The following is a 26,960-nucleotide window of genomic DNA, read 5'->3' on the forward strand; positions in this document are numbered from 1 at the left end:
CTTCATCGGCAGCGAAAACATCGACGAGAATACCATCGACTGCGTGCTCGCTGTCGAGAGAACACCAGTCGTCGACGAAGATTAAAGGTACGTCGGATCCTCCGCCGTCGTCCACCTGGCGACGATCGGCGTCGAGGATTCGCTCTCCGTTGGTGCGGGCTCGCTCAACGTCGAGAGATAGATTTGTCGTCGCCGTCAAGTCGGCGTTCGACGTCAATACATGCTCCGCCGTCGCAGAGTCACCGGCGATCGGCGTAGAAGCAGGCGTCTCCGTTGCCGTCAACCAGGCGGTGGTCAACGTCGAGACGCGCCTCGTCACCAGAGGCAAGGCATTCATCGCCTCCGTTGTCGTCCAAGCGACGTTCAATGTCAAGGGCTCGATCTTCACCGACGACGAAGAAAAACTCGTCGTCAAGACCCAGATTGAAATACACCAGGTGTCGTTCGACGTCGAGACAGCAGTCTCCATCAACGGCGAGAAGTGCCCCGATCTCGACTCTGCTGGCTCCTAGTAGACGATCAGCGTCGAGAGAGAGAGAGACCTGCTGAAAGGCATCAAGACACGACGTCGAGAAGGATTTCTCCGTTGATCCGTACTTTGTTGGGGTCTCCTGCACGCTCAACGTCGAAGACAAAGTCTGTTAGCTCCAGGTGTTCGATATCATACAACGTCGAAGCACACGGAGAGGTCGCCGTCGAGCAGAAGATCACGCTCTAGGGATTCGCCAGTGATGGTGACACAGAGCCGGTCAACGTCGAGGCACTCTCCATCGACGTCACATTGTTCGAGACGCCGATCACGCTCCAGAAGTCGCAGAGAGTCCTCTCATTGTATTAGGAGCTCACCTCAGACGATAGCGACGTCACGCATCTCTTCTGCTCATTCACCTGAGCCTCCAAGAGGCTCTCCAAGGAGACATCGATCTCCTTCAATTCACCTTTCGCCCAGATGGCTTCAACCTCTCCATCATTGGCAGAAAGAACCCTCTGGTCATGCCCAGCAGCCTACGGACTATTCCAGTCCACTGCACAGATCCCCGTTACAACTTCTAGTGCAGGGAGTGGACAGGTCTCCCACTACTCGGACTAGAGAACACAGAGGCAGATCTCCTGAGCGCAGATCGACTCAGGGTCCTCACAAGAGACTAAGAACTTCATCTTGGTGCTCGTCTTCGACACGCTCATCCAAAAGGGACTTGTCAAGAATTCCTGTCATACAAGGGAAACACGCCCTTATGTAAACAGGAGAGCTGTTACATAACTCAAGGAAAACACGCCCTTATGTAAACAGGAGAGCTGTTACATAACTCAAGGGAAACACGCCCTTATGTAAACAGGAGAGCTGTTACATAACTCAAGGGAAACACGCCCTTATGTAAACAGGAGAGCTGTTACATAACTCAAGGAAACACGCCCTTATGTAAACAGGAGAGCTGTTACATAACTCAAGGAAAACACGCCCTATAAAGGGAGGAACCGGGAGGTACAACGCTGTCGGATATTGTGTTCACACCGACGTACCTGCTTCGTGAAGAGCAGTGTTCCGGAGTGGTGCTCCAGTAAGGCAAGAACGGAGGTAGGTCGAGTCGTTACTCCCTGGGCCGTGTCTTGCCCCATCGTCACCTGTGAAGGACCCGGAAGCTCTACCGGTCAACCATTGAGCTTCGCTTTTTGACTCGGCTGAGTCCAAGCGCAGTGGCGCTTTTGCTGGTTGGAGTCGTAACTCCCAGCCCGACCAGAGACACAGGGACTGCCAGCTGTAACGCACACCAGGAGGTGTTTGCCGCGTTACAGACTCGGAAGTCCACAGGATCGATCGAGCGGCTGCTCTCGGTTCAGTCTTCTTGCTTGTGATTGGGGTATCGGTGACGCATCACCAGGAGGTGACTCCGCGTCCCGGTGCAGTCTGAGGAAGAGGTTGAGCGGCTGCTCCCTTCAGGTAGAGACCCCGGCTGGGTGTTTCCCTGACTCCTCGATTCTCCCCAACACTCTTCATGCCCCTCACAGCCTACCGATTGGCATTGTCGGCCATTTCATTTCTGCCCTCTGTTGGCATACGCCGGGACCGGCGTATATGCAGAGGACGGTTAGGACCATCCGTGCTGTGGGCTGGTAACGTACTTAGCCTGGAGGATTCCAGTGACTATAACTTGTTTATTCTTTGTATTATATTTGCCTTCATTAAAACAACTAACCCTTCACTAGTGGTTGCGTCCTCATTGTCGTGTCTGTTAAACGATCCTGAGACGTTCAGGGCGTTACAAAATATCCGACCTTAATAACACTAACTGTCTCCCGGTCGATAACAGACATGGCAACACTTGATGATGTGCTGGCTGCTTTAGCGGCCATGCAAGTTGAAGTGGCTGCCTCTAGGCAAGAAACAGCCGATGTAAAAGCCAGACTGGATGCTATCCAATTGGACCCGCTCACGCCCAGCACCTCCCTCACGAATCAGACCCCTGCGGTAGTAGTGGAAATGCCGGTAGCCATCCCCTTGGCGACACCAGAGAGGTACAGTGGGGATCCTAACACAGTGCAGGTATTCCTCACACAAGTGGCGCTACATTTATCGTGCAAACCAAAGGCGTTCCCCACGAGTCAGGCTCGTGTGGCTTTCCTTATATCCTATTTGGCTGGAAACGCGGCACAATGGGCCGTACCTCTGGTGAGCAGGGACGACCCCCTCTTATGTGATTGGGGTGCTTTTCGCGAGGAATTCCTGAAGGTATTCGACAGAAGGGCTGACTCGTACACGGCGGACCGTGAAATGCTTGAGTTGAGACAGGGATCCAACGACCTGGTGCAGTATCTCAACGCGTTCCGAAGGCTGGTTGCGGAAACCAAGTGGCCTGTTGCTAAACAGACGGCGCTCTTCCATCAAGGGCTGTGCGATGAGCTCAAGGACGCCGTGGCTCATATTGACCCTCAACCCAAGACATGTGAGGGCCTTATCAACCTGGTATTACGGCTGGAACATAGGCTAAGTGAAAGAAAGGGGGATCATGGGAGAAAAGGAAAATCCCTTCCATCCTATGTGACGGTGGGAAGTCCTGAAACTTCCACCGCATCCAAGGGAGAACCCATGGACATCGGCGCAATACGAGCGAGCCTCACAGCCACGGAGAAAGAGTCACGCCGTAAACAAGGATTGTGCCTATATTGTGGCAAAAAAGGCCACTACGTACGTGAATGCCCTGCCAAACCGAAGACGTCACGTTATCGGGCCAACCGGTCGGTAACAGCCGTGGTGGACATACCGGCGGAAAACTAGAGGACTCCAAGACCAGAGAAGGGACATCTCGGAGTCACTCATCCATCCCTTCACTTTCCAACTCGGTCACTAAGGGACAACGACACCTGTTAATCACGGTGCACGTGGGAGTGCATGACCAGTGGATACCCGTTATGGCCATGGTGGATTCAGGGGCCACTGGCATGTTTATGGACCACAACGAGGCATGCAGGCTAGGGCTAGTGCTTCTTCCCAAAGCTGTACCCGAAGACGTCTATGCTGTAGACGGAAGGCGATTGGTGACGGGGCCCATCGGGCAGCACACGGGGGTCCTTCCGATGAGATATGGGTGGAAACTATTTGGAACAAATCGATTTTAACATCATCCGAGCGCCCCAATATGGCGTCATATTGGGATTGCCGTGGCTACAGAAACACAACCCCTTTGTGGATTGGCCAACACATCGCATCGAAATGACGTCACCGTATTGCATCCTGCATTGTGGAATAAGAACGGAATCCCTTGACGCAGATGAGAGCGGGAGTCAGACGGTGGCTACAGCGGCAGAAAAAGATGTGGCTCTCCCCCAGGCTTATCACAGTTTTGAGGATGTATTTGATGAGGTGAAGGCGGAAGTGCTACCACCACATAGACAGTTTGACTGCCAGATCGACCTGGTGCCAGGGGCCAGCGTTCCCAGCGGCAGGCTGTATGCCCTGACGGAGCCTGAAAACGTGCATCTCCGGGGGTACCTGGATAAACTCCTCAAGCTAGGATTCATCCGCCCGTCCAAGTCTCCGGCCGCCCTGCCACTCTTCTTCATCCCGAAGGCTAATGGGGAGCTGAGAGCCTGTGTGGACTTTAGGGCATTGAATGCGATAACCATAAATAATCGGTACCCCTTGCCTCTCATCAGTGTACTTCTGGAACAGGTCAAGAAAGCTCGTATCTACACCAAGTTGGATTTGAAAGGGGCATACCATCTGGTGCGCATGAGGGACGGAGACGAGTGGAAGACCGCCTTTAAGACCAGGTTCGGCCTTTTTGAGTACCTCGTCATGCCGTTCGGCCTGTGCAACGCCCCGGCAGCCTTTCAGTACTTTTTGAATGAGGTATTCAGAGAGGAGTTGGATATCTACGTGGTCGTATATATCGACGACATCCTAATCTATTCGTCCAGTGTGGAGGAGCACGTACACCACGTCAAAGCTGTGCTCCAAAAGCTGAGGGAAAACATGCTGTTTTGTAAACTCAGCAAGTGTGACTTCCACGTCACATCCGTGGAATTCCTCGGAGTGATGCTGAGTCCAGAGGGACAGGAGATGGCAGAACGAAAGATCAAGGCGGTGAAAGAATGGCCGGTGCCCCAAAGCGTGAAGGACGTCCAAAGTTTCATTGGCTTCGCCAACTTTTACAGGCGGTTCATAGATGGATTTTCAGGAGTGGTGGCCCCAATCACACAGCTACTGAGGAAGTCCAAGGAGTTTGTCTGGTCCCCTGAAGCGAACAAAGCCTTTGAGGCCCTGAAAAGCGCCTTTGGTAAGGCGCCGGTGTTGGCTCACCCCGATCCGGATCTCCCCTACGTGGTGGAAGCGGACGCGTCGGATGTGGCGCTGGGGGCTATCTTGTCCCAACGCAACCACGACACAGGGGTGCTTCATCCCGTTGCGTACATGTCCCGCAAACTCAACGACGCCGAACGCAACTACCATATTGCGGAGAAGGAGCTTCTCGCAATCAAGGACGCCTTCACCGAATGGAGGCATTGGTTGATGGGGGCAAGACATGTGGTATCAATGTACACGGACCATCGGAACCTACAGTTCATGACTGCCACTAGACACCTTTCTCCCAGGCAGCTGCGGTTGATGATCTTCTTTGCGGGGTTCAACTTCCTCATCACATATCGGCCGGGGACGGAAAACCGAAAGGCGGACGCCCTGTCCCGTCAATCTGCAGTTAAGGAACCATTGCCTGCGACCGAGCGTTCCATCATTTCCCCGAGGATGGTATTGGGGGTTATCCAACCGGATACTTTCCTGAGGGGAATAAAGAGAGGGATCAGGTCATTCGCATGGCGGAGGTGGCTCCTCAGTCACAGAGAATGCCAGCTGTAGGACGGGATTCCCCTGAAGGGCAGGTGCCTATTGATACCCACGCCTAGGCTAAGGAAACAAGCATTCATCTGGTGCCATGACTCTCCATGCGCAGGTCATTTGGGCTTTGAAAAAACGGTGGCTGGCATGGGACGGCATTTCTGGTGGCCAACCATGAGAGTGGATGTCAGGAGGTGGGGACAGGAGTGTCCTACGTGTGCTACCATGAAGGCCGACCATGGCCGAACCCAAGGGCTCTTACATCCACTTCCAACCCCGGATAGACCATGGGATAGCATATCACTGGACTTCGTGGTGGGCCTACCGGTAGACCAGGGGATGACGGCAATACTGGTGGTGGTGGATTACTTGACGAAAATGGGGCACTTCATCCCCTGCAAGAGAGTCCCTACGGCCGGGGAATTGGCGTCACTACTCCTAAAGAATGTGGTACGACTGCATGGATTACCTGGGGTGATCGTGTCGGACCGGGGGTCGCAGTTTACTGCGCAATTCTGGAAGACTTGGTGCACTGCGCTGCATGTTAAGACCGCCCTGTCCACCAGCTACCACCCTCAAACGGACGGCCAAACCGAGCGCCTGAACCAAACGCTCAAACAGTATCTGCGATATTTTGTGGACCAGGGCAGGGAACAATGGGTCGACTTGCTATGGGTTGCAGAGATAGCCTATAACAACGCCACTCACAGCTCCACACAGTCATCTCCGTTCTATAGCAACTATGGCCAACATCCCAGGTTCTTGCCATTTCTACATCCGTTCAGAGAGGACAGGATTCCCGCCACAGCGGACAGGGTGGCACACATAAAAGACACGTTGATGCGCTCAAGGGCTGTCCTAATAGAGGCCAAGAGAAGATACAAGGCTGCGGCAGACAGGAAGAGAAGGCCCGGGCCACTGTACCGCACTGGAGACTACGTCTGGATATCCACAAGAAACATGAGGTTTCGAAAGAACAGTGTGTTCCATCCCAAGTACATGGGCCCCTATCGAATTACCAAGTGTATGGGTCCCGTGAACGTGAAGGTGTGCTTGCCCCAGTCATTGCGGATACACCCTGTCTTTCATGTATCATTGCTCAAACCAGCACCCTCCAAGCCGTCTGGGACACCTCGGCCGGTATGCGTGGAGTCGGAGGTGGAGTATGAAGTGTCGGGCATACGGGCGTCCAAATGGCGCAGGGGGAAGCTGTGGTACCTGGTTGCGTGGAAAGGCTATGGCCCGGAGGAGCATTCATGGGAACCGGCTGAAGGGGTTCATGCTCCGCGCTTGGTCTCCTTGTTCCATCGGCGTTTTCCTGCCAGCGCTGGACCCGTGGGGAGCCGCTGAGAGGGAGGATGTACTGTCAAGAATTCCTGTCATACAAGGGAAACACGCCCTTATGTAAACAGGAGAGCTGTTACATAACTCAAGGAAAACACGCCCTTATGTAAACAGGAGAGCTGTTACATAACTCAAGGGAAACACGCCCTTATGTAAACAGGAGATCTGTTACATAACTCAAGGGAAACACGCCCTTATGTAAACAGGAGAGCTGTTACATAACTCAAGGAAACACGCCCTTATGTAAACAGGAGAGCTGTTACATAACTCAAAGAAAACACGCCCTATAAAGGGAGGAACCGGGAGGTACAACGCTGTCGGATATTGTGTTCACACCGACGTACCTGCTTCGTGAAGAGCAGTGTTCCGGAGTGGTGCTCCAGTAAGGCAAGAACGGAGGTAGGTCGAGTCGTTACTCCCTGGGCCGTGTCTTGCCCCATCGTCACCTGTGAAGGACCCGGAAGCTCTACCGGTCAACCATTGAGCTTCGCTTTTTGACTCGGCTGAGTCCAAGCGCAGTGGCGCTTTTGCTGGTTGGAGTCGTAACTCCCAGCCCGACCAGAGACACAGGGACTGCCAGCTGTAACGCACACCAGGAGGTGTTTGCCGCGTTACAGACTCGGAAGTCCACAGGATCGATCGATCGAGCGGCTGCTCTCGGTTCAGTCTTCTTGCTTGTGATTGGGGTATCGGTGACGCATCACCAGGAGGTGACTCCGCGTCCCGGTGCAGTCTGAGGAAGAGGTTGAGCGGCTGCTCCCTTCAGGTAGAGACCCCGGCTGGGTGTTTCCCTGACTCCTCGATTCTCCCCAACACTCTTCGTGCCCCTCACAGCCTACCGATTGGCATTGTCGGCCATTTCATTTCTGCCCTCTGTTGGCATACGCCGGGACCGGCGTATATGCAGAGGACGGTTAGGACCATCCGTGCTGTGGGCTGGTAACGTACTTAGCCTGGAGGATTCCAGTGACTATAACTTGTTTATTCTTTGTATTATATTTGCCTTCATTAAAACAACTAACCCTTCACTAGTGGTTGCGTCCTCATTGTCGTGTCTGTTAAACGATCCTGAGACGTTCAGGGCGTTACAGGACTACTCTCCTACCCTTACGGATAACCCACCTTCTAGAGTGTCACCCATCATGATGTTAATATCTTTCACGATGTTCTCGCTAGAGGAGCACAAAAGCTAGGCATAGCCATGTCAGCGCCTCGACCACCACTTCCATCATTTTCTAAACTCCATCAGAGATCTGCGGCTAGGCCTTGCTTCCTCTGGTTCCTGGTATCATTGAGCCGGTAATGGACATCTTCCTCACTCCATCATCGGCTAAAGCCGCTTGGATCCTGAAAAAATATAAGCCTGCTGCATCAGATCCTCTTTTTCTGTAATCGGATCCACCAGCGGATTCTGTCATCATCGCAGCAGCAAAGAAGACACATGCGGTGGCTTCTTCCTCCTCAGCTCCTCCAGATAAAGTAAGTAGAGCCCAGGATTCTTGGGGTAGAAAGGCCTGTGGTTCTGCAGCGTCTTCTCTTAAAGTGTCTAGCGCTGCTGCCCTGCTGGGCCGTTATGATAGGTCCTTATGGGATTCACTGGAGCGTTTTAAAGACAAACTCCCAAAGGAGGATCAACAGAACTTCTACGAGATTCTCCAAGAAGGGGCAGCGGTGACCAACCAGGTAATCAGCACAGCAGCGGATGGGGCGTCTTTGGCTGCTCACTCGTATGCACATGGTATATGTTCACGGAGATCTTCCTGGTTGCACCTGACCGCGTTGAAACCGAAAGTACAGCAACGCATTTTGAATCTTCCGTTTTCTGGAAACTCACTGTTTGGATCACACACCGATGAGGAAATGGCCAGAATGAAGGCTGAGTTGGACACATTAAAGGCTGTGGGCCTGGAGAAGAAAAAGGAGTTCAAATGACGCTACAGGCCAGTTTCAAGGCCGTCGTTCCTCGAGGGGAAGAGGAGGACATCAACAACAGTCCTCTTTCGCAGCAAAAACTCAAGGTAAGCAATGATTTTCTGCTTCCACTAGCACCGTTGCACACTCCAGTGTGAGGAAGTATTTCAAATTGCATACAAGAGTGGCACAACATCACCAAAGACCAGTGGGTGCTAAATATACTGAGCAATGGGTACACACTACGTTTTTGCGCGCCCCCAAAAGACATTCCTCCGGTAAAGTCACGTCATCTACACCTAGATCTGCTGCGTCTGGAAGTGTCGACTCTTCTCAAGAAACTAGCCATAGAAGAGGTCCATCCTGCACAGAGAGGAAAGGGAGTCTACTCCAGATACTGCCTTGTTCTGAAAAAACGACCAACCAAACAAGTTCAGACCGATTCTAGATCTGCGTTCACTGAACAGGTTCATCAGAAAGGAGAAGTTTTGAATGTTGGCGCTCCATCAAATATTTCAACATCTGAGGAAAGGAGATTGGATGTGTTCAGTGGATCTCCAAGATGCGTACTTTCACATTCCATTTACACCACGGCATCTCAAGTTCCTGCGGTTCATGGTAGGCACAAAGCATTACCAGTTCAAGGTCTTACCCTGCGGCCTAAAATCTGCTCCGAGGGTATTCACGAAATGCATGGCAGTAGTGGCAGCAGCATTACATTGCCAAGGCCTGTTCGTGTATCCATACCTGGACGACTGGCTGTTGAAGGGATCAAGAGCACCTTCACATCTGCCTGGATCTCCTTCAACGCCTAAGCCTTTATGTGAACGTGGAAAAATCAGTTCATCAGCCCACTCAATCGCTCCACTATCTGGGCGCCACCCTGGACCTCGACCTCAGAAAAGTGTTTCCTTCGGAGGAGAGACTGTTATCATTGAGAAACAAATGCAACATTATCCTTCAAGCACATCAACCATCAGTAAGGCAAGTGGTGTCCCTACTGGGGTCGATGGCCTCTTGCATCTTTCTCATACCCAACTCCAGATTGAGAATGAGACCTTTACAGCAGGATCTGGGGGACAAATGGGACCAATCCTTGGGTCATTCGAACGACCGAATTCTCCTCTCTCAAACAGCGAAGAAGTCCATTCTCTGGTGGCTTCAGCCAAAGACTCTTCTGGTGGGAGTCCCATTCCATGAACCTCTGCCAAAACAATCTCTGATCACGGATGCATCTCTTCAGGGATGGAGAGCGCATCTGGGTCAACTACAAACTCAGGGCAGATTGACCAGCAAGGAGCAGACCTATCATATCAACATGCTAGAACTCCGGGCGGTTCATTTAGCCCTCCAGGCATTCCATCCGTCGATTCAGTCCGAATCAATTCTGATACAAACGGACAATACAACCACCATGTATTACGTGAACAAACAAGGTGGAACATGCTCTCGCCCTCTGTTTCTAGAATCCCAGGCGATCTGGCACTGGCTGCTGGCCTGGAACATCTCGATCACGGCAGTGCATCTGCCAGGAGAACAGAACGTGCGAGCAGACACCCTCAATCGACACTTCGAATAACAAGAAGACTGGGTGCTCAACGACAAATCCATCATCATCAATGGGGTCATCCATCCATCGACCTTTTTGCAGACGATCGAAACAGAAAATGCCACGCCCTCGCGGTCAGATTTTACCGACCAGGAACAAGAGGGAATGCTCTTTTGATAGACTGGTCCAGGAAGTTTGCATACGCTTTTCAGCCCCTTCCTCTCATCCCGAAGGTGGTGACCAAGCTCATCCGATCCAGGATGACGATGGTCCTCATAGCACCGGACTGGCCTTGCCAATGGTGGTATCCGGACCTGTTGCAACCCTCGCTCTGTCCACATCGGAGACTCCCGTGCAGGCGGGACCTTCTGACCATAATGGGAGGGAAGATTCTGCACCCCAGCTTTCCCTTCGCTTAGCTTGGCAGCATGGCTCCTGAGATCCTGCAGTACGGACATTTAAACCTCCCTCAGGGCTGCATGGACATTTTGAGGGAGTCAAAGAGACCATCCACAAGAGCCTCGTGCTCTTCTAAATGGAAAAGGTTTTACTTGTGGTGTATTCGTAATGGTTGGAGTCCAATTAACGGGCAAGAAGAGGTAATCTTGCCGTATCTGCTCTACTTGGCCAAATCTGGTTTGAAATACACGTCCATAAAAGTGCATTTGGCTGCCATCACAGCATATAGAAAATCACCAAACAGCCTTCTTTCTTTCAACTTCAGGTGGTCAAGTACTTTCTACAGGGGTTGAAGGAGGTTTATCCTCCTGTCCGACCTCCTTCTTCGCCATGGGAGTTGAATCTAGTTTTGTCAAAATTGATGGGTCCTCCTTTCAAATCCATTCATAAGGCCACATGACAATGCCTTACATGGAAAGTAGCTTTTCTGGTGGCTATTACATCAGCACGCAGAGAGAGTGAAATCCAAGCACTCTGTTCTAAGGAACCGTATACGATTTTTCATCACAATAGGGTGGTTATGAGAACTCGCCCTTCCTTCCTACCCAAAGTAGTGTCTGACTTCCATGTAAATCAGACAATTTCTCTCCCCTCTTATTTTCCAAATCCTGCTACAACAGCAGAAAGGTCTCTTAATTCATTAGACCTCAGGAGGGTTCTCAAAATCTATTTGGAGGGAACAAAAAATTCATTAGAAAGGCTGATTACTGTCTGGATTCTGACTCCATAGCGGATACCCAAGTAGGCCAGGCCTTGAGGAATCTGTTCCAATGCTAGCTTAATTGGAGTCTTTGTAATGTTTTTTTCTTACAATGTATCTTTATTGTACTCTGGTTACTTGCCCGCAGGATGAGGGGTTGGGCTTGCTATTCTATTCATGTGCTTAAGGCTATTGATGAGGATCCCCTGGAAGAGAAGGGTAAGTTACTTACCTGTAATTGTAGTTCTCTTCCAGGGGTATCCTCATCAAAGTCATAAGCAACCCACCCGCCTCCCCAGGCAATTGATAAAGATACATGTCATCTCTTTGTGTCATGGCCTTCGGGTCTCCGCAAAGAACAACTGAACTATCTCACTCCTGAGGCGTGATGGGAAGCTAGGGGTCATGGCTGCCTTAAAGGCATGTTGCCAGTTTATTCTGTGTGTTGGCTTTTCAGCTTTCTACACTGATTTTTCTGCAATGCAGCCTATGTGCTGGCAATGTTTTTTCATTCCTCTTTGCAGAATTATGATTTCTGCTGTGTATTAAAGCAGTTTTCAAATGTGTTTACCTAATCACAAAACGTATTTCTACTTTCCATCCCTTTACCTGCCAATTCATATGCTTCATATCCCACTAACCCTTGTGTTCCCTTTCTAAAAGTCCATATTCCACAAGGCTGTCCCCTACTTGAACAAATGATCCCTGTACTCCACCCACGCTATCCTGTCATAATTACACATGCAACTATTTTCATTCTCATTAACCCATTTCAGGCATTTTTATGTTCTAGGGAATAAATGAATAGTGAAGGAAAGGTCAATAGTGAAGCAACCTGCCTCATTGCCCACAGCGAGCTGTACCACCAGCAGAGGAAGCGTGCAATGTCCCAGTCAACTACAAAGAGGTGTCCCTCTGCACCTGGCAGTGCCATGTTACTTAGATGTGTGTGTCTGCCAGTGATGAGCACACATTAATGAAAAAAACATAATTAGTCACAATCATTAGACAAAAGGCAGGCAGTGCTCGGAGTGGTGCATCTTTTGATGGCAATGTGTGGTGCCAACAGTGTCAGTACCACCAGTTTGCAGCCCACTCTTCTGGTGCAGAACTAGTGAAAATCCCTGCTGCCACACTCAACTCGCGCTTTTGGGTGTATAATGCCATGTCACAGTCACCGGACTACGGCACAGTGTCTGAAACGTCTATGTATGTCAAAGCCTGCTGGGGTCAGGTAATCAAGGAAGAATTTGGTATCCAGTGGCCCCAGTAATGCCTGTACACTCCACCAGATGTAGAAACCTACATAAAATAGGATAAAGACTCCATCAGGGTTCACATGCAAAGAGAATTTACTGTACGTGTTACACATTGACAACAGGATGGGTAACCTAGTGGTCAATTTGCAGAAGTTCAGCACAGCCTTTTCTGTAAACCACTAAAAGGCGTTTCGGTACATGTCCAATAAAATCACGAGTACAATAGAATTTCTTTGTAATTATGAACTTATACATCACATGTTTATCACCAGGCAGTACAGATTACATAATTATTGGATACATAACCAATCAGAAGAAGCTAATAGTGTGTGCCACCTGAATGGTATAGTGTGGTGGTGCTTGCCATTCTTATGTGTCCAGTAATTGGGACAGTGGGGGTTTTCCAAGTATTAGAAATGCAGTAACCAATCAGAGGTAGACCTTTCATCTCATCTATATGTGCTATGATAACGGTGTCTGTTACTGGGCTTATTCATGTTGCAAGTAGTGTCCTTGAGAAAGCCTTGCATTACAAGCTGTCCAGTTTAGCAGGGCACATTTGTTTATGAAAGATCATTCTATTTCTGCACATATTATTGAGGTCTTGCCATTACTGAATATCTCAAAAAGTGACGAAAACCAGATTGATTCCACATAACATAAAACACATGTCCTCAACCATGGCACTATATCAACACAAAGCAGACACAATCAATGGAAAATTAGCCTGCTCAAAAGAAGGACCTTTTTTCTAGGCTCTGTCAAGAGAGAAGATCTGCTCAGATAGTTATAACTCACTTATTTGAGAATGGTCATGTTCCCATCAGTATAAGATTGAGTGGATTCTCAATACAGAATACAGTCTCTAGAATTGCTGTCTACTAGCTCTTTTGTGGTAGACCATGTGATTTCTGTGCATGAGGTTCGAAAGAGAGCAGCTAGAAATGTAAACATGGAGAAATCTATTACAGTTCACAAAATATCCATCATCTTCAGAACTCTTCTTCCTAAAACACAGCCAGAACCCATTATAACTCTGGCTCTGGGTTTTTGGAATCCAGGATGCATACCTTTTTGACTCTAGTCTCCATAAAGCTGGTTGACTGATGTCCAAAGAAAAATACAGATCTCCAGAATAGAATCTCTTCGTTCTAAGGGAAACATCACCTCACTGCCTCATTTGTTGTGTCCACCCCAGGAAGCATCTACTTCCCCTGTACCTCCTAAAAAAAAGACAGCAAAATGACTGGTGCTGTAGGTAAAAATGTATTTAAAAAACTGGATTTTGAGGTCTTGGAATCAATAAATGTTCATTAGTCGTAAAGAAGATTCAAATTGAATTTTTATTTTCTTCATTCAGAAATAGAAAAGACAGGCCAATACGTGTTTCATGACACGCATGTCTCTCTATCAGGGCTAGTTCATGATTAAATACTCCTGATAATTTTCTTGTTATATGCATAGTTAATACGACTTGTGTAGTTTCGCTGGGCATCTACCACCTTGGACATGGTTATCATGCCATAAAATCGAGTTCCTCTCGGGTGAACAGAACACATTTTGAATTATCTTGTGCAACTACACAAGTCGTATTAATTTTCTTGTTATATGTTTTCTGGAATCACAGAACTTGTCTTTGAAAGTACACATTAGTGCTGATATTGCATAGAGTTATCAGGAGAATTTAATCTTGAACTGGCTCTGATGAAGCAATGTGTGTTGTGAAACACGTGTTGTCCTTTTTTGTCTATTTCTGAATGAAGAAAATACAAATTCAATTTCAATCTTCTTAACTGCTGGCTTATGAACATTTATTCCAAGATCTCAAAATCCAGTTCATTTCTATGTGGGGCCTGAGGGATTGATCCTGCACTCCTACTTGAGGTTGTGTCTAACCTTTAAAGAGCCTCTGTCTCCCTCCAGTTTTTCAGAGGTAAAAAAGTTTAGCTACAGCCCTGAGAGTTGCACGCTTAATTGCTTTGTTTTTGTTTTTAATAGGGAGCAGAAGAACTCTCTAAACTGGTTTATTGATCTTGTTGGATTCAGATCAGTGAACCAGTTTAGAGACTTCTTCACCTCCCTAATACATATACATACTGAAATCAGCTCCACAAGTTTTTTCTAGATCTATAGCAGTGATGGCAACAGCAATGCGGGAGAAGGGATATTCTTCTACTTATACTTGGACAAATTGGTTGCTAAAGTAAAATCTGAATTAATATTACAACAAGAGTTGGATCATGTTTTGTGTGTCCCCTGCGATCTGGATCTACAGATCAACTCTTAAAGATTGGTTTGGCGTCCCATTGCAAAGAACACAATGTCTCAGGGTCACCTAGACCTGCTGCAAGCAAAAGTGCCTCATATAGGAGAAAAGACTGTTTGTTATCTGTACATTTCAAGATTTCTCTGAAAACAACAACAGCCCCATCACTCAGACAAGTATATCCTTCCTGGGCAGCATGAATGTATGCATTTGTTCTGGTTCCCAATTCCAGATTACATAAACACCTACTCCAAGAATTCTTGCAAAACAAGTGGTGTCACAAGAACGGAGACAGGGAAGATACAATAACTCTATAAACTGTGCAACATAGTCTTTTGGGAGGTGGTGACAGAATGTTAGTATGCTGCATGGAAGTCCGGGCAAGGAGAGCAGAGCCCAAGATTCTTGCGGGAGAAAAGCTTGCGGCTCTGCAGCTGCATCTTTGAAAATATCTTGTGCTGCAGCCCTGTTGGGCCGTTATGATAGAGCATTGTGGGACTCCCTAGAACGTTTCAAATAAAAACTACCCAAAGAGGACCTCCAAGATTTTGGGGAGATTGTCCAGGAGGGAGCCCTCGTTGCTAATCAAATGATCAGTGCGGCAGCTTATGGGGCATCTCTAGCTGCTCCCTCATACTCACATGGCATATGCGCAGGAAGATCCTCCTGGTTGTGACTTACAGCCTTAAAACCAGAAGCCCAACAGCGCATCCTGAACCTTCCATTTTTTGGAAAGTCCCTTTTCGGTTCTCACACCGATGAAGAGATGGCCAGGATGAAGCCTGAACTGGACACTCTTAAAGCTGTGGGTTTAGAGAAAAAGGAGGAGTTCAGACGTCGGTACAGTCCTTACGATTGTAGGGCGTTCCAACAGAGGGTTCAAGCCCATCAATGGTCCCAAAGGCAGTACCACTAGTCCAAGTCTCACTCTAAGGGACGTCGGCCTTCCAGAGGTAGAGCAGCGCCCGACAGTCCTCTGCAACAGCCAAGAACACCAGTAAACAATGAACATTCACTTTCTCTGACACCGTTGCCCACACCAGTGGGAGGCAGTATCGCCGGACATGTAAAAGAGTGGCACAACATAAACGATCAGCGGGTGCTGAATATACTATAGAGTGGATATTCATGCACTATGTTTTCGTGCTCCTCTAAAGTGCATTCCCCCTGTAAAGTCAAGAGTTCACCAACTGCCGTTGTTGCGTCAGGAGATGCCCACTCTCATACAGAAATTGGCCATAGAGGAGGTTCCTCCATCACAACGAGGAAAAGGGGTATACTCCATATGCTTCCTAGTTCAAACGAAGGATCAAAAAGAGTTTCAGGCCTATTCTGGATCTCCGTTCCCTCAACAAAGTCATCCAAAAAGAAAAGTTTTGTATGCTGGCGCTCCATCAAATATATCCACATCTTCAGAAAGGGGATTGGATGTGCTCGATAGACCTCCAGGATGCTTACTTCCGGTGCCGTTGTGCAATCGGAACATGGAAGTTCCTGCGCTTCATGGTAGGCTCCAAGCATTATCAGTACAGAGTCCAACTGTTCGGCCTGAAATCGGCACCTCGAGTATTCAGAAATTGCATGGCAGTGGTAGCCGCTGCTTTACTTCGCCAAGGTCTGTTAGTCTATCCATATCTGGACGACTGGCTTCTAAAGGGCTCATCTCCTCAAACGGTGAAAAACACTATTGGATCTGCCTGAACTTACTACAACACTTGGACCTTCATGTAAATATGGAGGAATCCGCCCACTCAAAGAATTGCCTACCTAGGGGCTACTCTGTACTACAGCGCAGGAAAAGTGTTTCCTTCGGAGGAAAGACTGTTATCAATCAAACTGAGGTGCAATCTCCTTCTTCAAGTGCATCAGTCCTCAGTTCGGCAAGTTGCATCACCTCTTTGTTTTGGGTCGATGGCATCTTGCATTTTTCTAGTCCCCAACTCCAGACTGAGAATGAGACCTCTGCAGCAGGACTTGAAAGACAAATGAGATCAGACGTCGGCACGATAAGACCGGATTCTTTTTTCCCAGTCCGCGAGAGCATCCATTCCCTGGTGGACTCATTGAAGAAATCTCCTGGTGGGAGTCCCTTTCCACCAACCTCCCCCAACGCAATCCTTAATCACAAACGCCTCACTTCAGGGTTGGGGTGCACACATGGGTCTTCTGCAGACTCCGTGCAAGTGGTCGAGCAAAGAAAAAAATATCATATAAACATGCTGGAACTACGGGAGTACATCTAGCCCTCAAGGCGTTCTATCCGTCGATACAGTTCAAGTCAATATACCTACAAACGGACAACACAACCACCATGTACTACCTAAACAAGCAGGGGGGGGAACTCCCTCTCGCCCGCTATCCCTGGTGGCTCAGGCGATCTGGCATTGGCTCCTGGCCAGCCAGCTCTCAATCACAGCGGTCCATCTGCCCTGGGAACAGAATTCACAGGCGGACTCTCTAAGTCATGACTTCGAAGATGAAAAAGACTGGGTGCTAAACGACGAAGTGGTGGCGGACATTTTTCAACAATGGGGACATCCAACCATCGATCTCTTTGCAGACCAATTAAACAAAATATGCCATGCCTTCGCGTCAAGGTTTTACCGACCAGGATCGGGAATGCCCTTTTGATCGACTAGGAACATTTGTTTACGCTTTTACGCCTCTTCCTCTCATACCGAAGGAAATAGCCAAACTCTCACGCTCCAGGATGAGAATGATTCGGATAGCAGCAGACTGGCCACGGCAGTGGTGGTACCCGAACCTGCTACATCTCTCGGTGTGTCCACACAGGAGGCTTCCATGCAGATCGGACCTTCTGTCCAAAATGAACGGTCGGATCCATCATCCCAACCTTCCCTCGCTGAACTTAGCAGCATGGCTCCTGAGGTCCTACAATACGCCCACCTAAATCTCCCTCAGGACTGTATGAATATTTTGAAGGAGTCCAAAAGACCTTCCACAAGACATTCCTATTCTTTTAAATGGAAAAGGTTTTATTTGTGGTGTATATGTAATGGTTTCTAGCCTACCAGGGTGCAAGAGGAGATAATTTTACCTTATCTCCTGCATTTGGCCAAATCATGTCTAAAGTATACTTCCATTAAGGTACACTTAGCTGCCATTACGGCCCAAAGAAAGTCTCCAAATTGGTCTTCTTTCTTCCAGCTCAAGAAAGATTTCCCCCCTGTCCAGCCTCCTTCTCCTCCTTGGGAGTTGAACCTGGTTGTTTCCAAACTGATGGGTCCCCCTTTTGAACCTATTCACAAAGCGACCGTTCAGCACCTTAAATAGAAAGCCGCTTTTTTGGTGCCGATTACTTCAGCTTGTTGAGTAAGCAAGATTCAGGCGCTCTGTTTCAAAGAACCATATACAGTTTTTCATCACAACAGAGTGGTTTTAATAACCCACCCCTCCTTCCTTCGGAAGATGGTGTCGGATTTCCATGTGAACCAAACGATCTCTCTACCTACTTTTTTTCCCTATCGATCTACGCCAGCAGAAAGTTCACTCCATTCCCTAGACTTTAAAGAGAGTTCTGAAATTCTACTTGGATAAGTCCTAGACCATTAGAAAGTCTGATCAATTATTTCTTAACTATGGTGCCATCAGAACAGGTTTCCCGGCCTCCAAGCATTCCATTTCCAGATGGATAGTGTCTTGCATCATCTGGCTTATCAATTGGCAAATAAACCTCTTCTGGCTTCTTGCAAAGCGCATTCCACTAGGGTAAAAGCAGCTACAGTGTCTTTTTTTTTACACAATGTACCGATTGCTGAGATCTGCAAGGCAGCCACTTGGAAATCGGTGCATACTTTCACGAGACACTACTGTCTCGATTCTGATTCCAGAGCAAATACTCAATTTGGCCAAGCCTCCTTGAGGAATTTATTTCAATTCTAAAGTCATTTGAATTTGATTCTTTGATGTTACTGTTTTTAATGGTACTCAATTGCCCGCAGGAAGCTGGGATGGGCTTGCTACTCGATTCAAGTGCTTATGACTATTGATGAGGATCCCCTGGAAGAGAAGGATAAGTTATTTACCTGTAATCCTAGTTCTCTTTCAGGGGTATCCTCATCAAAGTCATTAGCAACCCACCCACCTCCCCGGGCAAATGATCCAAAATTGTTAAATCTTTGTGCCCTGACCTCCGGGTCTCCGCAAAGAACAAGTGACTGTCACCCCTGAGACATGTTGGGAGGCTAGGAGCCACAGCTGCCTTAAAGGCATGGTGCCAGTTTTGTGATTCTCTACCTTTGCTTTCAGTTTCTATGCTATTGAAGTTACAATGCAGCCTATGGGCTAACAATGCCTGCCTTTCTCTTTGCAGGACTACTTTTCTGCTGTTCAATAAAAGCAGTTCAAGTGTCTTTTGGTCTTCCTGGTTTGTTTGTATATGTGCAAAGACAAGATTTTACAGCATTGCTTAGCCTGTTGTGTCTGGAAGGCTGCATTGATTTAAAAAAAAAGAAAAAGAAACTATATGTGTGTATATATATATCTGTATATATGTTTTCATATATCATTTTTATATATTTTCCGGGGTCCCCTCGCATGGGCGGGAATATTCAAGTGCTTATGACTTTGATGAGGATACCCCTGGAAGAGAACTAGGATTACAGGTAAGTAAATTATACTTATTCCATCTGCTGACTCTCTTTAAGAGATGCTTCACCCTAAGAATGGTGCTAAAACAACCTCTATGTCTCTACTCTGTCTAATGCTGTTTAAACTTTCACTTGAAGAAAGAGTATGCAGAACTCCAATGACATCATGTTCGGCATTCACGGCCACTGATACCACCCACTCTTTCTACATCTGCGCCATTGTCTCCACCACCTGCATTCCCAATGGATGAAATCAACACATTCCATGATATTGTGGCAAGAGGTGAACTGGATATTTTACTGAAAACCTCCAAACTGGCAGCGCCAGTCATCTTACAGACTCTACAATCTTACACCCCATGGTTCCTGGTGTCTTAGACATTGCACAAGAAGTATTTCTGACACCGGCAACAATAATATCTGCTACCCCAAGGCTTTTAAAGAAATATAAACCCCCCTCGACAGGATCCAGATTTCTTAAAAGGTGACTCAATATCTGATTCTATAATAGTCACATCTGTCACGCGCACACATGCATCACTCCCTGAGTCCTCTACCCCTGCAGAAGAGGAGAGCAAGAAATGTGATTTGGCATACCGAAAAGTTTGTGAAAGAGCAACAGTCCATATTTAAAAACTATAGTGCTACTGCTTGATTGGCTTGTTTCCACAGAGAAATAATGGACTGCCTCAAAGACAATCATTGAGGATCTACCCAGGGACTGCCAGCAACGCTAAATAGAACAATTGGAGGAAATCTTAATTGTTTCAAATAAGTGCAGTAGCAGACTCTGTTGTGACATCTACCTCCTACAGTCATGATGTAACCATTAGAAGATCTTCGTGGCTTTGATTAAACTCAATAAAGCCAGATGACCAACTAAAGGTTGGCAATCTCCCATTCTCCTGTACTTCTTTGTTTCATCAACATGCAGATGAAATGCACAAAGTGGAAAAATTAAGCTGATATTGTGTGCAGTTGGCCTAGAGGAGAAGAAGAAATTCTTCAAAAATTCAAGCCCGGGAACAAGAAGATGGTTCAATCCCATTGATAGCCTTATCAACCCTATAATCAATACCAAGAAGGGCAAAATTAACACTATCAGAAAAGTCAGACACTCTTCAGGGAGACAGTTAAAGCATTCCCCGCTTACCCCCTCAAATTCCGCTCTGGTATGGGTAGTTGTCTCTTCTTCTGAAACAGTAGTATTCAATTACAAAGGCATTGTATCTCAAGAATACTACCTTCCCTTCAGGAAGACACCTCGTTTGCAACCCCACAAAAATACCAAAAAACATCAGCTAAAGATGTTAAGGGAAAAAACTTCCTAACGTCCATTGAAAAAAAGCCATAGAAAAAGTATCATGCAAACAAAGGGATCAAGGCCAAAGTCCAAATTACAGACCAGTCTTGGATTTACTTCTAGTACACAACATACATCCCCAAACAAATAATCATATACTGGGTTACATCTGATTGTCCATCATATGCAACAAAATGACTGGATGTGTCTAATGGATACACAAGATGCATATTTTCATATCCCAATAAATCCACATTCCAGAAAATCCTTGATTTGTAGTGGGCCAACAGCATTACCATTACAAAGTCTCCATTTCGGCCTGAAATCAACACAGTGTATGTTCTTGAAGTGCAAGGCAGGAGGTCGCTGCTCACTTGTGAACACAAGGGATATACATCTATCCTTATCCAAATGATTGGCTTCTAAAAGCACAAACTTAATGGAAAGTAAAACAGGATTTTGAATGAACTTGCAAACTAGTAAAACATCTAGGACTTATTATAAATTATCAGAAGTCTTAATTACTTCCAGTTTAAAGACTGACATGTTTTGAGACAAATGTGGACCCAATAAAGCAAAGAGTGCATCTTTCTTCAGCATAGATAGGATAGCAGGAAGCAGGATAACATCGCTTTTGAGGTCTCTTGCATTTATGTTATCCCAAATGCAAGACCATATGAGAAATCTACAAAAATGCCTGTAAGTCCACTGGAGTCAGAATTATAACACATGGGAGGATCGTCTCACTTTCACCAGCAGCAAGGCAATTTCTGAGTTGGTGGGATATTAGGAACAATCTACTACAAGGAGTTCTGTTCAGAAAGAGAAGAACAGTGCAAAGTATTGTAAAAGATGCCTTCATCTTAGGCTGGGAAGTGCATGTAGATAATCTAACTGTTCGGGGTCGATAATCGCAAAAGAAACAAACGTATCATAAATATGTTGGACTTGAGAGCAATTCATTTAGCTCTGTAGGTATTATTTCTGTCCTTACTGCTCAACAATCACGATTCAAATGGACAAATAAACCAATATGTTTTACATTAACAAACAGGGAGTCCTCAGATGGAGGACACTATCTCTGGAAGCTCAAAGAATTTGGCATCGGGTGTTAGCGAAGAAGATAAACATTACAGTGGTTCATATATCAACTGTTGTGTAGACTCTTTAAGCAGGTACTATGAAGAAACTGACGAGTTTAATGTTGGATGAAGAAGTTTTTTGCAGAACATTCAAAAAGGCATCTATAGATCTCTTTGCTATGGCAGAAAACTAAAACAAATGCAGTGACTTAGTGACGAGACCACCGGTCGAAAGGCAAAGCCCTTTTGATGACTTGGCCTCAAGATTTCTGTACGCTTTTACTCACCTTCCCCAGACAACTCTAGTAATCCAGAAACTGTCCATTTCACCAGGGAAGATGATCCAGATAGCGCCAGGGTGGCTAAGAAAATGGTGGTTTGCTAATCTGCGCTCATCGTTGTTTGCTTTTATGCAAGATACTTCCACTCAAACTCCTTCTGTTATGGAGACTTTAGGACCAACCTTTACATCCAAACCTGACAAAGTTGAATTTGGCAGCATGACTCCTCAAGTAAGACAGTGCAGTCATCTAGGACTGCCTCCGACATGAATGCAAATCTTAAAAAGAGGCAAGCATCTTGCTACCAGACAGTTCTGTGCGATGAAATGGGAAACGATTGTGCATATGGTACCAAAACAATGGTCATAATCTCAGTATGTGCCAATAAGAAGTTATGCTTCTGTATTTACTACATTTGGCCCAATTACAACTACAAATATTTTTGATGAAAGTTCATGTAGCTTCCATAACAGTGTATAGGATAACGCCCTTACAAACTTCTTTGTTCAAACTAATTGAGGATTTTCTGGAAGGACTTAAAAAATATATTGCCTCCTGTTAAAGGAACTTAATGTGGTCTAAAACAAATCAATGGACCCAGCTTTTGAACCCATCTGTACATCAACTTTACAATACCTTTCTTAGAAAGTAGCCTTTTTAATTATTACTTCGGTGAAAGATGTTAACACAATACAAGTGTACTCTGCAGTAGAACCCTACACTATATTCTACTATAGTAGAGGAGTATTGAGAACAAATCCAGCATTCTTACCTAAGGTTTTCATATGAAGCGGTCTATCAATTCACCAACCATTCCACTTCGACTGAAAAATACCTCCACTCCGTGGACATCAAAAGGGTTCTAAAAGTTTATCTCCTTGAAACAAAATATAAGTCTAATCACCTGTTTGTCATCTATCATAACTTTAGAAAAGGAGAATACACCTCTAAACAATCCATTGCTAGATGGGTTGTACTATGCATCTAGCTACCAACAAGCACCAAATCTCTTCCTAGTAGACCTATAATTTATACTACTAGAGCCAGGGCAGCTTCTGACGCATGGCTACAAAATGTTTCTATTGCAGACATTTGGGGCGTAGCAATTTCAAAATCAATGCACAGCTTTACTAGACATTATTGTTACTAGACATTATTGCCTTGATATATATATGCTCAAAACAGATTCTAGAGTATGGCATGAAATGCTAAAGAATCTCTTCAAGTAGAAAATGGATGGTATAAAGAAACTTCACTTTATCTACATATTTAAATTATACTATATATATATATATATATATATATATATATATATATATATATATATATATATATATATATATATATATATATATATATATATATATATATATATATATATATATAATCCCCAACCAAATCCGATCAAGGAAAAGCACTCGTTTCATGGGTGTTCTCTCGTTTATTTGCGCAGGTTACATCGGGCTCAGGACAAAACAGGAACGCGTTTCGGCAGACAAGCTGCCTTTCTCAACCTGAAATGCGCCATATTGGTGTTTCTATTTAAAACAAATATTCACTAAAACAGAAGATGCACTTAGTTGCGCTGCGATTGGGTACAGGTAAGCATGTGGGCTGATGACCATACATTTTATAAACAAAGCATAATCACGATTATTTCGGCAATTGCAACAGTGAAAAAACTAAATTAATATATATATATATATATTCATTCTCCAAACTTTAGAAAAGCAATCGATGCCGTGTCTGTGCAATAGATTCTTTATTGCCAGCTGAAAAGCTGGCAATAAAGAATCTATTTGTGACCGTGTTTGGGAGGTCTCTTCTTCGACGCGCCCTTCGTTCTGGAGGCAACGGGTGTTCCCATTCACCTGTGGATTACATATATATACATATATATATATATATATAGATATCTCAAAACCAGACTCCCTTGCAAAAAGAAGTTCGAGCACACACGGGTCACCAAGAAAAATGCTAATTTATTTTGGCATACGGCATGACGCGTTTCGTCATGAAACTGACTTCCTCAGATGCCGCCAAACTAGTCAGTACTTTCCAAACCCACATTTAAAGCACCATGCCCCGCTGCGATTGGTTGTGACATGATGACAGGCTAGCGAGGGGAGTGTCCCGAACTCGGAACTCCGAGTCCGTGTGGAGCAGAAAACATCCGCGTCAGTGCTTCCCCAGTGGGCGGTCTCTGCTCCTTCTCCACGCCCCGCCTGAATCTCCTTACGGGTGGCGAACAGCTCTCCGGGACCCTCACCCCACCGCTTGCATCCCAATTTTGGCTCAAGGATCCCACTTCAGTAAGTAGATTCCCTTTGTGCAATAACAATGCTGGTTTACGGGATACCGTGGTGGTTCGGCGTTTCCAAAAAGTTTTTAGATTCTTCCAAAAGTTTGCCACTGGTCCGCCGAACAGCTTCTGGGGTGGGCGCTCAATGGTGCTGTGGCCGCACCAAAATACCAAGACCAGACTCCCTTGCAAAAAGAAGTTCGAGCACACACGGGTCACCAAGAAAAATGCTAATTTATTTTGGCATACGGCATGACGCGTTTCGTCATGAAACTGACTTCCTCAGATGCCGCCAAACTAGTCAGTACTTTCCAAACCCACATTTAAAGCACCATGCCCCGCTGCGATTGGTTGTGACATGATGACAGGCTAGCGAGGGGAGTGTCCCGAACTCGGAACTCCGAGTCCGTGTGGAGCAGAAAACATCAGCGTCAGTGCTTCCCCAGTGGGCGGTCTCTGCTCCTTCTCCACGCCCCGCCTGGATCTCCTTACGGGTGGCGAACAGCTCTCCGGGACCCTCACCCCACCGCTTGCATCCCAATTTTGGCTCAAGGATCCCACTTCAGTAAGTAGATTCCCTTTGTGCAATAATCTGTTTACATATTTATTTATTGTAAGGTAAACCTATTTAAATATATATAGAAGCAGAGATTATTTATTTCATCATTTAATTATTTCCTTCTGCACAACAGCTGCTACTGAATTATTAAAGCTTACTACTCGATTCAGACGTTTAGGACCACCAACGAAGAACTTACGATGAAGAAGAAAAAGTTACTTGTAGTTGTAATTCTGTATTGTAGGACTCTTCATTGAAGTCAAACAACCCACCCACCTCTCGGGATTTCTTGAGTTGGACATTAGAAAATCTGATCCTGAATTGTTTCGCAGAAAAGCACTGAGTCTGTGTGGCAAATTGTCAGTACAAGGCATCACAAGGTAGTTGTACTCTCTGGAGTTCTTGAAGCCACAGGTCTCTGTTCACTCTGTTTTACATTAGAAGCCTATCAAGTTAATTTTGTTCTACACCTTTTTCACATCCGTTCTGTGAACAAATGGATTCCTCACACCCTGTCATGTTGATTGATCTTCATATCTATGGTACAGTAGTCTGGGTCCAGGCAGACAGCTGTAAATCATTCAAAATGCTTTTGACTTCAATAAAGATTCCTATGATGCAGAACTAGGATTACAAGCTAGTACTCTTTTCTTATATAACATATACACAAGTAATATAAATGGCAAGAAAACATATTTCACTCAAAAGTATTGTTCTAGCACTTATAATGGCAAAGTACAGATTTGCATATTTGAAGGTGCCATGAGCACATTTTCATGGATCATTACCTGGAAAAAAGCACATCTGTTAATAGTGCTGATTCATTGATTGTGGTTTGGAATCCCTGCAAGGGAGTTACCATAATCCATAATGTAAAAGGGCCTCAAAGACATGTTCGGATTCAGGCCCTGGGATGATTTTTGTAATGCCTCAAGCAATATTAGGTGAAATCGTGCTTCCTTTGTGGGATTATTGATGAGCACTTGAAGGCTACAGTGCATGTCCAGAATGAAATCCAAATAATACACAGTGACAGCAGTCTCAAAGTGATAGTAATTGAGAATATGAGGTTTTATAGACGTGGGACTTCCCATGATCACTGTGTATTATTTTTCCTGATTATAGATACATGTAAGGTTTAAAACTGTTGAACTAGGTGTGTAAATCTGTGGAAGATGCAAAGCCATGGACTAAAGTCTGTAACAGTAGTCTTCACAAGGTCTGTGAAAATAGCTTTTCATGAGCACTGTAAAATAAGTCTTTTTTTTCTCAAAATAATTCTAAGATTGTAGGACATTGGCATTATTTAAATCTTCACAAAATAAAAATATGTTAAAATGATGAGCCATAACGAGGCAGAGGCTCCTGAAGCGAGAGTAGTAGAGTCTTTATCTGACACTGGGGGACGAACTAACGAATTTATGTTCTACAGTAAAATAGGTGTAGCCATTGCAGATAATGGAGAAGCTTTTTTTCTCTTTGTGTACTTATGAATTACTTGTAAATGCCTGGATCAACAAATCTCTGCTGCCTAGGCAAAATCTGAGTTGTGCATTCTATGCTCTCACTGTTCTCGATATTGTTTACAGAGGAGCGTGATCCCTACAAAGAAGTTTACACAGAGATCTGGGTAGAATCAGATGCTGCCGCTTATGCCCCTCCTCCACCAGCCAAAAAACCCCGGAAAAGCACAGAAAAACCGAAAGTCAAAGAGATCATAGATGAGCGCACTAGAGGTAAGCAGCAATAAGAAAACAGTAAGTAGATATGCACTAGGGAGAGAGACCTTTCATTCCATTTTATCTGAGAAATAGTTTTTCCATTGTATACTGATGAAGGTATATGTCAAATAGCTATATATGACTGTTGCTTCCATAAGAAAGGATGTCAACGAGAATACTCACCTGCTTTATCAGCTAGGATCATATTTTGATGTATTATTCTAATAATCTTTGACCTGGAAGTGTATGTCTCTGGCATATAGATGGTAACACGTTCCATAA

General features: G+C 45.9%; 1 protein-coding gene across 9 annotated transcripts in view; it reads left to right on the plus strand.

The window, feature by feature from the left end:
* The window catches only part of DNMT3A (DNA methyltransferase 3 alpha), a 1,939,932-nt gene that overhangs the window by 1,250,443 nt on the left and 662,529 nt on the right, over positions 1–26,960 (plus strand). For all 9 annotated transcript variants that reach the window (XM_085613211.1, XM_085613216.1, XM_085613220.1 and 6 more), the window contains one exon: positions 26,547–26,693. In XM_085613211.1, the coding sequence (XP_085469337.1) occupies positions 26,547–26,693 (147 nt within the window). The remainder of the gene's footprint in view (positions 1–26,546; positions 26,694–26,960) is intronic.

This window comes from Triturus cristatus, chromosome 6, assembly GCF_964204655.1.
Source record: "Triturus cristatus chromosome 6, aTriCri1.1, whole genome shotgun sequence".
NCBI classification, from domain to species: Eukaryota; Metazoa; Chordata; class Amphibia; order Caudata; family Salamandridae; genus Triturus; species Triturus cristatus.